This window comes from Convolutriloba macropyga, chromosome 2, assembly GCF_964194025.1.
Source record: "Convolutriloba macropyga chromosome 2, txConMacr16.3, whole genome shotgun sequence".
NCBI classification, from domain to species: domain Eukaryota; kingdom Metazoa; phylum Xenacoelomorpha; order Acoela; family Convolutidae; genus Convolutriloba; species Convolutriloba macropyga.
In genome coordinates, this window is record NC_134469.1 from 49,523,804 (window position 1) to 49,537,491 (window position 13,688).

Below are 13,688 nucleotides of genomic sequence, written 5' to 3' on the forward strand. Positions count from 1 at the left end.
AAAATGTGATATCTAACCAATCAAAAATGTGACAAAACTAAAAAATGGAACCTCAAAGATGGAAAAACGTCCTATTATTTTTTGTGAAAAATCGTAGTTTAAAAGCCGAAAAACAATAACGTTTTAAAAACCAAACTTAAAACGACAAAATAAATAAGGATTCATTATAAAGACAATGCAACCTGTCTTCGCTGACACTGAGCTTCAAGTTGACCTAAAAGATGAAAAAAGCAAAGCTCAATTATCCATTGTTTATAATTAAAACAAGTTCTTCAAAAGTCAAAATAACCAAAAGCTTTCGGTTAAAAAATAAGATACGTTTCCCTAAAACTCCATAGGAAGTCAATTTGACCTGTCTTGAGAAGGCCTTGATTTGAGTTAATCTGTTCGGTAATTAACATAAAACAACAAAGGCCAAACTTTAAAAAAAAAACGACATTGACTGATTACAATCCGAATTATTTTGGACTTTAAAAAAGAGCGATTCGACTAAAACTGGCCTTGCAATTGCTGTTCTTCCGAATGTTATGCATATGTTCCGAATATTATTCATATTGATAATTCAACAAAAAAGTCAATATAACAAAAAGAAATGATGCATTATGGATAATTATCGAGCCAAATTAGCAAAAAACCATCAACATTTTAATTCAAGAACATACTCAAAGGAAGCACAAGTGAAACGAGCCATCGTCTGATTTAACGAAGATTGCATCAGCAGTTTTTAGGTGTGTTAATCCAAAATTAAAGTGGACTAAAGAAGCTTATTTCGTGCCATTTTGATGAAAAAATGCTGAAATTTGGAAAATTTTAGCCAAATCTAAAGCTAACGAAATTGGATCAAACAGTTCGACAACACTCCTTTATCTTTAGAGGCAAAACCAACTATCCTTAAGAATCGTTAACTATCATTGAGCAAAAAACAGCAATTGTGAACAAAAACAACGAAAATCAGTCAAATGTTCACACAACTTCAAACCACAACTTCATATATTCTACACTATGGACGGGCTTTCTAACGATACCACTCAAAACCCTCTCCGTCAAAATTTAGCAAAATTGACGCAAATTTGATATTAAAATGTGAATGAAAACAACGGAGATCGGTTTACTATTCAGACAATCGTAAACCTCGATAATTCCCCTGAAAAAATGAATTTCTGAAAAATCTTTTGAATATTTTTTCTACGCTGGACGGGCTTTTTAAAGATACCACTCACAAATGTGTATGTTAAATATATCGATCGGTCAAATTTTTCTGAACAAAAAAACCCATTTGAGTATATAGTTCCTCCCCCACTAAAGTGGGTTGGATCAAAAAGAAGATAAGTGGCATTGTAAAAGCAATCGGTGGTGCTGGTGCTGTAAAACATATTACGATGAAGGAGAATTAAATTCCGATAAAAGGAACAAAACTCCTCCGGTCTGGATAGATATTTCAGCATAATTGGGAGAAAAATTGCCTCTCATTAATTAAAATAGATGTATATGCAACGATGATCTGCCGCAACCTATTTGCTAACTTACACTGTACTTGTCTGATCAAAATATCACATCGCAACACTTGCTTATTATGAAGTAGTTTGTGTTCTAATCTAGGTCCCTTCTCGGACTAGCAATCGCGGTTAGCTTGAACGCTAAATAAAATTAAACATCTAACAAATAAGAACCCAAAACAAGACTGAAAAGTTCTGACGAAGAAACAAAAACAGACTAACGTCGGACCAATTACCCTCGAACGACAGGCGCGGCAATTTAATTCAGAGGAGGCTGTAGCCTAGGTAATTTTTTGTGGGCGCAAAATTTTCCGTTCACGGAGGGTTCAAACCCCCAACCTCTGGAGTACTATAATGTAAATAAATAGAAAGCATATTCTAGAACAAAACGGTCACACAAAAATTATGCATAAAATCAGGGGGATGTATGTGGGCGCGGGGTGCGGCTTAGTAAATGAGGGAGGGGGTCAATGGGGTGAAAAAAATGCTCAGAATCATCTTTCGACCTTGAATATTACAAGCAGTTCTTAATTACTATGTCTTCGTAACTAAGCTACTGTTAATGTGTCATGTTCGAAAAAATAGGTCAGCGTTCTAAAACAGAAGTCAATAAGCGAGCACAAAATTCCAAGTTCAAATCACGAACAAACTTGCTTCAGCAAAAAAACCTTATTTGAAAGATCAAGTCGTTAAAAAATATTTTCCGAAAGATCACGGAAACATATTAGAAATATTAGGCATGGATAAAATTGAAACTTTCGTTGGAATTTCTTTTAACTCCTAGGCTGTCAAAACAAATTGTTATAACATTGTCATACAAACAAGGTGAATCCGTAATATACTATCGCATTTGAGGTTCCACCTAATTCAATTCAAGTATCTTTGAAGTTCGCTGAATCTTTAACAAAATAAAACTTAGAAGAGTGAAACATATTTAGAAGAGTGAAAACAATAATCAATTAAACATCATTGAAAAGAACATTAAAGTATTAAAAATATTTGAATAATAAGAGTGAAAAAGTGCGACAGACGCCTAGTCCGATCTTGACAATCACCAAAACTGCTGTTAATGGCACATTTCTGATAGCCGCTTGAGACGAAAAGTTGAGACTATTTTGTAAAAGTTGAGTTGAAAAAAATATCAAAAGTATCTGCTATCTATGAAATAAATTTTATTAATTTTTGATACAAAGTTTTGCGGGAAATCATACGAAATCATTCGCTAGACATTTTGCATAACAAAAATTAAAAATTCATTGAAAGGTAGATTAAATCAATCATTCTGGAATCATTCAAAAGTCACACTACAATTTTATCCTGCATTGAAAAGTAGTGGCGTTCATTTTCTAAAGTTGTTCATCCGATATTTTAAAAGTTGAAAAACAACTTATTTGCGCTAAAAAAATCAATTAGCGATACCATATAGCGATAACCCTTAGAAACGCCAAAAAATACAAAAAGCTTGAAAGCTATAAGTGTGAACCATTTGCTCGCCATCTATTCAAAAAGAAAGCTTTAAATAGAAAGGCATCGGAAAAAATATTAACATAAAAGCAAAACTGAGGGAATCATAAACACCAAAAATTCCTATTCTATCTATGCCACTAATTCTGACATTTAATCATATGTCGTTTATCAAATCTGAGCTATAAATTAAAAACCCCAATTCATAACAGCATAATTTGGTATAGAGAAATAAATGCTGATGATTCCATTTAACGCCAGATTTTTAACAAGAAAATTAAAACGAAAATGATCAGAGCTTAGGAACACACAAAATGAGTTTTTTTAATCCCTATTCGATATTTTATTGGGGTCTTAAAATATGGTAATAGAACTTATTCTAGACGAGAACTAATAAGATTTGAAAGGAAAAAAATCAAGAAAGTAATCGTGAAAAGTCACATAAAAATACCAGCATTATTCAAAGGATTGCTGCAAACTTTGTTTGAGAGCAACTTAGAAAACCCAACTAACTCTACTTCAATATGCAAAACGCAAGAAATCTCCACTTCCAAAAATACGTGCTCGTTTTTACGAACTCGTACGGCATCGGTAGCCCCAAAATTGACTTAAATAATTAGATGCGACCGTAATTATGCATGAATGGAGACTTAGTATGTTGACAAACCGTTAGGAAACAATGTCCGCTCTCAGCTGCTTCGCTCACGTTGACATGGTAGACGTTACTAGGAACAAACGTGATCTGTCCGTTGTCAATGCCAATGACGTCGATTGTGACTTGTTCATCAGTAGACAGCTCAGGAACACCGGAATCTGTGCCCCGTACAGTTAGAGTCAAAGGCAGCAACTCTCCACTAAGTGACTCACAAGTTATCTCTTCTGACAAAGATATTTCCCCAGTCAGGCTGTTAATGTCGAACATGGTTTCCCCAATTATCTCAAAACTGAAACAGTCACGTTTTAACTACATTTTTCAAGTGCCGAGAGTTGCGTCAGCGGGTACACAATTTTTACAATCTCAACTGGTACCCAGATTTGACAATTCTATTGCGTATTCACTGAACACTATTTGTTTCTCTAAGAGGTATCGATACTGTATGTCATAGTCAATGCATGATTGATAATAGTTTTTTCTTAGTTCGATACTCGCATCCGTTCACCTAATGACCACAATTAAATGCTCAATGGGTTCTGTTCTCTCCGAGAGACTAGATTTTGTTTGTTAATCATATAGACTCTACGGGGAAATTGATTCATTCTTTCTTTGCAACATCAAACTTTAGCAGGGGGTAGCTTTCGTAAGAATTTGATAAATTATCGAGAAACCCGCATACAAAAGTTTGCATAAAAGACCATGATAACTGTCTTATTGTTTTATTCTGATTGTTGTTTGCAAAAAGTTAGGAACAATTACGTACCTCACAGTTTGACTGAGATCAGCGTCTGTTGCGAAAACCTGTCCCACGAAACTTTCAACACCGGCGTCTTCTCGCACAGAAAAAGCGAGAGCTTGAGGATTGAACGCAGGATTATTATCATTAACGTCCAGAACTTGCATATTCAAAAACACAGACACACTTCTGAAGGGCTCCACCAGCTCAGATGCCTCAACTGTAAATGTGAAAGAGTCTTGCAATTCGCGATCTAAAGGCTGTTTCAATGCAATGCAAGCTCCTTGGTTGCAATCAACCAAACCAAAATAGCCGTCCGGGTCATTGACAGCGATTTCAACATCTGATGTACTTGAATCCAGATCAGAAATATCTATGCCTGCAATGGATTGTTGGGCGGGGTAGTCCTCAGATATGAGCCCTTGTCTCAAATCATTTGTGAAGTAATTAAAATTGATGATCGGCGGATGCTCGTTGACGTCAGTGAGTGAAATTGTGACCTGAATTTCGTTACTTTTCCGATCCCCGACAAGAGGTGAGTCACGTGCACCAACTATAAGGCTGTATGATGACACAGTTTCGTGGTCCAAGGTTTCTGTCACTATTATTTTCCCTAAAAACTTTTATCTCTCAGAAATTTTTGTTTTTTACAGGATATGCATTTGTTAGAATAATGAGGCATTAACACCTTTAAAAATATAATTTTGATCGTGCAGCTGATATGCTTGATCGTGCAGCTGATATGTTTAACGAAAACCTTATTACTTAATGCAATAGTAATAAGTCATCTACATTATTCCGCTCTAATTCTGATAGGGTTGCAAAAGTCAGTACTCACAACTTTAGAAAAACAATTGAATTGGGGAATAAAAACCATTTTTAATAGGAGAAAATACGATCGGTCTGCAGATCTCAAACTTCGCAACAAAATATTACCAGTTTCTTTTCTCTTGAAATATTATTGCTCAAAATATTTTTTACGCTTAATCAGCAACGATCTTCCAGCACAAAATTGAACCTCTCTCTATCATGAGAATAAAACAACATGACAGGTCAAAAAAATAACGTTCGACATAAGAAAGAACAATAAGTTTTTAACTGATTCTTTTATTGTACAAGCCATTCCAATTTATAATAGTCTGCCGTCTAATATTAGACGGAAAACAACATCGAAAGCTTCCTTAAAAAAGAACTGAAAGAATATTTTTGGAAAGAATTTTTGAAGGACCAAAAAGTAATTGATATAAAAGATGACATTGAGAGCATTAGATTTTAATTTTATTCTTTAATCTTCAAGATGTACATATAAAACTGTGAGAACATTTTATGCTCGCATTTTAGGCCATTTTTTACTAATGTAAGGTCAAATTTTTAGTTAGGTAATTTAATGATTTTATAAATTTACATAATGTTATATTCTTAACTTTACATTGTCTCTTTTACCATTTGCTTTTTATTCTTATGTGTACCAGAGGAAATTAACATTTTTCTTTTTTTGCTTCCTATTCTCCTTGAGAAAAATAGTCAAAACGCTTTGCTGGTACAGAATCCGAGTTAACAAAAATAAAAAAAAATTAATTAAATTCTCAATTGACTGCACACAAAAACTAAAAGCAAGCACTATTTCAACAAAAAGCATTATATAAATTACGTTCGACAAATGGAAATAAACCACATAAAAGAAACATTGAACGTATAACGGAACAAGAAGTAGAAACTCCAACGTACGCCAGCTTGGACATCTACTCATCGGAATATAAGCAACTCCCGGTCATTCTTTGTGTAAAAGAGAATACGAAAATAAGCTAGAACAATCGGTATATTTGAAAACTAGGCAAAATTTAAATTGCCTTAACATTTGATGCCTGCCAAGGTGCGACCCCACTTGAAACGGGTAGCAAATTAGCGAGGCCAAAAAATGATTAATGGTTTGCTCAAACTATGTTCCTTCTTTCCGTTATTCGAGGCTTAGGACTTTTTAACAAAGAGAATGTAAACAAAAGCTGCGCATTCAATGATGACCCAGCAAACAAAACCTCATTATTTACGTCAAAAAGCCTCAACAAAACTAGGGTTTAAAAGCCAGAAAATTTCTCTTTGGCACTAAGCTTTAAATAACAACCAACACAAATAAGAGGCAGAAATAAGAGGCTATGCCACCACTGACACGCTTGAAGCTCATTGGGATTGAAACAGAAATAAAATAAAATAGAAAATGACAACATTATTCTAACTGTCAAATTTCTTTTACTTGGTGTGCGAATTCTGCATATTCAGTTAGATTCTAAAATCACACTTAATTCAGCTCTTTTGATTTTTTGATTTTGCTCTTTTGATTTTGAACGAATTCAGAGCATTGCGTAATTCAATACGTGAAAGCATTTACAGTCCATTCAGTTGAAAAAGCGACTGAGGTAAGTCAGAAGTCAAACGCGAAAATCGTGATTAATGTAAAAACGAAAAAAGCCATCAAAAGGTAAAGCGAATTTAAAAAAAATAGCAGGAAAAGTCCTGACCTACAAGTCAAAAAATTACAGACTAAACAAGAAACTAGACCTGTAACGGTCTATGAGCGAATTAGGAGAACCATGTGAACAAAAAACCAATAGCGAGACACAGAAATTTGGTTAAAAAACGAGCCCTAGATTGAACTATGAATAGATTGGGAAAACCATTTAGAAAGAATGCTATCCAAAAAAAACAGTGAACATCAAAGTTAAATTGCCGCATGTGACCAAAAAACCACTACCGAGAAAGCGAAATTTTTGTTCAAGCACCGTTTTCTCAATCTACTTTAAAACAGGAGCGAAAAAATTTCACGGCACAAAACCACTCGCTTTTTTGCTCCACTTCCTGTTTCGGCGTGACCAAAATCACAACTCCGATTTGCCTACAAAAATCATGAAAGTGTGCGAACAGATCTTAAAAAAACATAGCTGGAAGAATTCAAAAAACGACTCAAAGGAAAACTAAAGCTCCTAACTAACAGAAAACTGATTCTACTGAGATAACACAATCACTAACATAATGCTTATCCTACTGAATAGCGCTAATCACTTTAAAACAAGAAAATGAAAAAGAGCAATGAGGAACTATCTCACCAGTGAGGAAGACAAAGCAAGTGATAAAAAATTCGCATTGAGCGTCAAGTTTGAAAAAAATTAGGGCCAAAACAAATGCGATACGTTAAATCTTATTTCGTTGAACCACTGCAAATTGAGAGAAAAATCCAACCAACAATGTTCAAGTACAAAAACCGGAGGTAATAGAAAGGAAATGAAGAACAAAACCAAAAACAATCTCTGTTAATTGCCACAATTTTTAGCTACAATTTATGGACCAACCGCCAATATGCTGAATCCAAATCACCATTTTAAAACACACAAAACTACTTCTGGTCAAGCGTCCCCCAAAACAAAACATTGTCGATTTTAAAAATTTAAAACGAAAAAAAAAAGAAAAACGTGTGAAAATTGTAAAATCTGTCTGTGAAAAGCGCACAAAAGAAATTCCAGCAATCCCTCTTGAAAACCTATAAAACGCTAGAACAGTAAAAAAAAAGAGCAAAAAATCAGAAGATTTCAGCAAAAGTAAGCAAAAACAAAAATTCTGAAATCTTCATAAAAATTACTCAATTATCTTTACCAAAATGATTCAAAACTAATATCAAAGCCATCAACAAGCATCAAAACAACTATTTGGGACTATGGGCATCCCGAAATGCTATAAAAACTTCAAGAACACAAAGGGCGTTTAAAAACATGAAAATCTTTTAAAAAATTATGCATTCTTTTGATTTCTCGAGCGCACATGGAGCTAAAAAACGTTCATGGAGCAAATTGAGTATTGAAAAGCCTGCAAAAAAAGGCAAGTAGGCCAAGAAATTTTGCTAAATATGGAAAAAAAACGAAAAACAAAAAAGGATAAAAAAATCGGTTTATTTTGATTTTTCTTATTAACAGAATAGTTTAATACAAATGAAAATGTAATCACTTGTGATCTAAAGACTCGATAACTAAAAGTTTTCTATTCAAAGTATTCAAAGGCCAAACAAAGCAGTATAACAAAACAAAAAGCAATAAAAATGTGAGAACTCAAATCAATATCAAAATAACCCTAAAATCATACAATTTTATAATCAAACCTCTAAACCAAAAAAGAAACAGAAAAATGATTTAAAAAGCCGCATGTGAACAAAAATTCGCTCTTACTGAAGTTTTTTTCACACCTCAATTTCTTGCTCTCGAAAACCAGAAGAACAAAAAGCCACTCTCTTTTCGCTCTAATCTTCACTTTTGTTCAGGGCCAAAACCACTCCAAAATTTTTCTAGCGTTTCATTTCCTGCTTCAAAATTCACTCCAACAAAAGTGATGTACAAAAAGACTTCTCCAATACTCCTCTTCGTGTCGTATAAAAGACCACACCCTAATACAATGCATATTCTTTGAACTTTAAAAAACATAGCAGCACAAGCCCTGACGTAAAATTCAAAGAAAATTCACTCACTATACAAAAAACTAGACCTAGAACGGACTGAGTGACTTGGGGAAAACGTTTCCAAAAAAAATCAGATTAAAAAAACAGAAAATCATTGTCAAAATGCCGCATGTGCTCAAAAAACCTTTAGCGAGAACTGGAAACTTAGTTCAAACAAAAAAACTAGGCCTAGAATGAACTATGGATTGGGAAAACCACTTAGAAAAAAATCCAATCCAAAAAATCGAAAAAACAGTTAACATCAAGGTGAAATTGCCGCATTTGAACAAAAAACCACTAGCGAGAAAGCGAACTTTTGTTCAAACATCGTTTTCTCACTCTACTTTAAAATTAGAGCGAAAAAAACTTACGCCGCCGCACCTTTTGCTCCACTTCCTGTTTTAGCGTGACCATCACAATTCCCATTTGACTTCAAAAATCATGGAAATGTGTGAACAGATCTGTTGAGAGGCTAACGGCGGCTATTACTAATAGGGAAACAAACTTTGTCAAATGTGCAAAAAATGACATCAACTGCTCCTAATATAGAACAAAGTATCATCAAAGTTATCAATCAAAGAGCACGTTTAGAAAAAAGTTCGACGTTCAGCGGCCCATACCATAAAAATTTCCAATTCATTTTTAAGTGAGGCAATTGAGCAATATCAGCAACAAAATCCGAAAAAGTTAAGTAAATTGCTAGATTATCTCGCATAACATATGACTTTGCATAGTTTGGTCTCGAAAAATTTCTTATCAAATGAGATCAATTGTGGTCGAATTTTCATACCAATGAATTGAAATAAAATTTAAAGTCAAATAGGATCTATAAAACTTCAGATCTAACGTTAAAACTTGTATTTCAATATAAAAAATGAATCTGAAAATATCCAAGTGAAAAGAAACACTAACAATGAGCAATAAAGAGACCACTGTCCTTTAATCTACAGTAAATAAAGAAGTTGCTTGCACGTACTGAATTTATAAAAAGATCCAGAGCAATTTTTCTTTCACAATTCTTTACAAACAACTATAAGTATAATACAAAACCAGGAAACCCAAACCATCGCTGAAATCATTACAGACAAAAGATTCGACAAAAAATTATCAAAAAAGTCCCCATAACAGTTTTAGCGTTGAAAATTAAAAACATTGCCACAGACTCCGTTATATGCTAGTCTCAACCATTGGTCGCTCATGTTTTCAATTCTAAAACGAGAATAAGGAGGCTCGGTAATGTGCGTTCGCACATTAAGTTCCGACCCCGCTCATCTACATTTTTCCCTTAATTGTCTACCAAATGAGGAAGAGATTAAAAAATTAACATATCAGCATATCGTTCAACAAACTACTAAAAGAATAAAACAATATACTCTAGAGGGCCTATGAGACCCATGGCTACCGTAATGTGACTACCAGAAAAGACGGCAATAAAAATCAAATAGTTAAAAATATTAATTACGACCAAAACTCCTTGTCCATTTTTTTTGAAAACCACCAACAACCAAATCAAAAAGGCATCAGATAAAAATTATACTAAGATTAACCGGTACTTTTTGGAACAAAATAAGTGACTTTGAGGGACTTTTCCTCAATGCGAATTGGCAAAAAGTTGGCTGGAAACGAGCAAAAGCGGCAAAAGTTTATTAAAACATTGCATATTTTAAAAAAAGAATTAAATTCGAACTGATTAGAAACATTACGCATCAAATGAAATCATTGAGTCTTTTATACCTCAAGAGAGAGCGACCGAGGCCTTTAATTATCCAGGATATGTCATACGACTACAAAAAAGCGACAAATACAGGCAAAAACGAAAAATTTGCACAAAAAGTTATGCACGAAAACGATATCCCCCCAATCAATTAAATATAAAGCTTATCAATAAAACAATAAAAATCTTCGTTTGCATTTTTTGCAGACAATATTTGTAAGTCAAATGACGCACATTATTGTGATACTGTGAACAAAACGAAACCTACAAATAAGGGGCAATTTTGCAAAAGTCACGAAAATGATAACTGGTTGTTCCAAGAAGAAAGACCATTTGAGGCAAATAAAACCGTTATGAAGAGCAAATTGTACTTCAGAAGATAAATGATGTGAATTGTATATAGAGATGCTTGGCTACAATTTAACAGAAATAAAATTGGCAAATCTCAAAAATCTATCTCTCTATTAAAAACAATTATTTTTAGAAATTCACAGCCAACAAAAGCTTTCAACTAAAAGAGTAGACAGTTTGTCTTGCAACTACTTGCTACTGCTATTAAATAGACTAAATCATAAGACTATAAAATAACATAAAATACAAGCTGAACTAATGAGTTTCACAAACAACTTTACGAAACCGCAGTTTTGAAGCCATTAAATTTAACCGCGATTAACCATAAGATATTAACCGCGAGAATATAACATCTTCATTTGCAACTACTTTCAACACCATAACATCTTTTTGTGAAACGACTATCACAAAGTGACAACAAAAAGATCCACAAAAACAGAAAAGAATCTAAACTTCACAAAATTCTACTGAAGCAAATTGTCTAAGCCCTGAAGACATCATTAAAAAAGTTTACACAACAGAAAAATTATTGTTTGATTCAACAAAACATTATAAAACTCTAAATAATGAGGCTAATTTGCAAAATTGATACAACATTGTATAATACGAAAAAAACGCAAACCAGAACAAAAAGGGATAAGTTGAAGAATACTAATACTCTTTTTAGAAATTAAATTCGGAAGCCAAAACAATCATTAGTTATTTACCGATATCAGTTATTTAAGTTCAAATGTTTATCTAGAGTTGGCCACTGAGACCTTTAGTTACTGAATATTTGGCAATGACAACAAAAATTAACAACAAATAAAGGGCAAAAACAAAAAAACTCTACCAATTTCTGCAAGAGAACGGTGTTGCAGCCCTTCAAACCATATGCTATGAAAACAAAAATTTTGTTCAGTTTCAAATGTTGTAAAACTTCTTTCAGTTAGATTGTTAAATAATGTGACAATTTACAAAAACAACAGCAAAAATGGGCAATTATGCACAAAAATCAGAAAATTTTGTATGAAAACTCGTAGTAACAAAAGCAAGAAAACCTGTTAAAACAATCGGCCATAAAATTAACTTTTGTTCTATAAGGAGGAAAAGTTGACCTGTAATTACTGAGAATAAGCAAAATGTTGTCAAAAAGAATATAAAAAAATTGACAAGTTAAAAAAATCACAGAAATTTCCCTAAACAAATACATTCAATATTATAAGAGACATTAGAAAACAACCGAATGAATAAAAAAGGTTCACTCACAACTCTTGAGGAAAAAATTTAGACTTTTGAGTGGTTAAACTGAAAAATCAGACTGCCAAAAGAATAAAAATTGAAGGCAAAAGACAAGAATTCAGTTAAATTTTACTAAAACTCTTCCTCAAAACCATAAAAACCCTTTGGTTCTCTGAAAACTAACTGAATCTACAGTTGGCCTCAAATTTACGTAAATTGGAGTTGTCATTAACGGAGCCGTGAATAAAAAAAATATTGTCAGTAATTTAAATTAGAAAAACAAAAGCAAAATACTTTGAAAAAAGGCAGCATCAAAATAATAACCAAAAAGTCTCTGATTCTAAGAGGCCATGACATTATAAAACCTCTCCCTGAAGTGATCGCGCGCCCAGCAAACCGACCACGTGTTTCAATTATTTGCGAATTAGACCAATTGTTGAGTGGAATTCTTCAAATATTGAAAAAAAGATGAATTTTGTATAATTATCGAGTTAAAGCGTCAAAAACGGCAAAGTTTTAATTCCAGAAAACGTTCATACGCCACCTAATTGCAAATAGCGCTTTTGTTGAGATTAGGGAGTCTGTGTTAAGGTTTCTAGGTCACTAAGTCTGGCAGACTTAAACAAAGTGGACCAAAAAAAGCATATTTTGTGCTATTTTTGATAAAAAAAAAGTTTGAATTTTGAAAATTTTATCAAAAATTTTTAGCCAAAAAAACATCAACCAAACAATTCAGCAACGCTCCTCTATCTCTAACAATAACAACAACACTCTGCCGTTAAAAATTTTAAGTTATTTTGACTGTCGAATGTTCACAAAATTTTAAACCTCTATAACTCCCTGTAAAACACGAAAATCAAAAAAATCTTTTTAATTCCGTATTCTACGCTGGACGGGCTCTTTAATGATACAACTCATAATTCTCTACAATGAATATATCGGAGAGCCAAAATTGACTGAACAAAAAAACCCAGTTGGGGGTCGGAACAATAAACTGTATTAAGCTGAATCTCTCTTAGCTAAAAAAAAAAAAAAAAGCAAGTACAGAAACAAAAACTCAATTTTAATCGAAACAGCTTAAAGTTTTTTCTGAAAAAATACAGTTGAAGTCTAAACACCTCTTACAAAGGCAGAACGGCATTTTCATTTATACCAAATCGATATGATTTGTTTTTTTAATTTGATTGTTTTTTATATTGTAATAATGAGACAACCTCAAAATCGGTATGAAATATGTATTACAACACTGACATCGAGACAATTTCGTAAACTTCAAAACTATACAGAAAACACATGATCAGCTCAGAAGGGTGACAAATCGCCAAAAAAAGACATTAGACAACGCTTTGGAAAAACTACAGTAACACAGCTATGAGATTGAGGGTATATTTTCAAGCAAAAAAAGACAGAAGGTAACATGTTACTTCTGACACCGTATATACACAGAGCACGTGCCGGCAAAATAACGATCTATAAAAAAAATTGTTTTGAAATTTCTTGTCGCCTAGCAAAAAAATTTGAGATGAAAACTTACACAGAAAACTACCATCTCTTCAAAGCTAAAAAAATCTCTT

The 13,688-nt window shown here is 33.2% G+C and overlaps 1 protein-coding gene across 1 annotated transcript in view; it reads right to left on the minus strand.

Annotated features, from left to right (window-relative positions):
• Positions 1-13,688, minus strand: part of LOC142358731 (protocadherin-23-like) — a 239,014-nt gene that overhangs the window by 204,155 nt on the left and 21,171 nt on the right. Inside the window, exons 3-4 of the mRNA XM_075410273.1 lie at positions 4,379-4,964; positions 3,628-3,904 (exon numbers count right to left, since the gene is read on the minus strand). Coding sequence (XP_075266388.1) covers positions 3,628-3,904; positions 4,379-4,964 — 863 coding nt within the window. The remainder of the gene's footprint in view (positions 1-3,627; positions 3,905-4,378; positions 4,965-13,688) is intronic.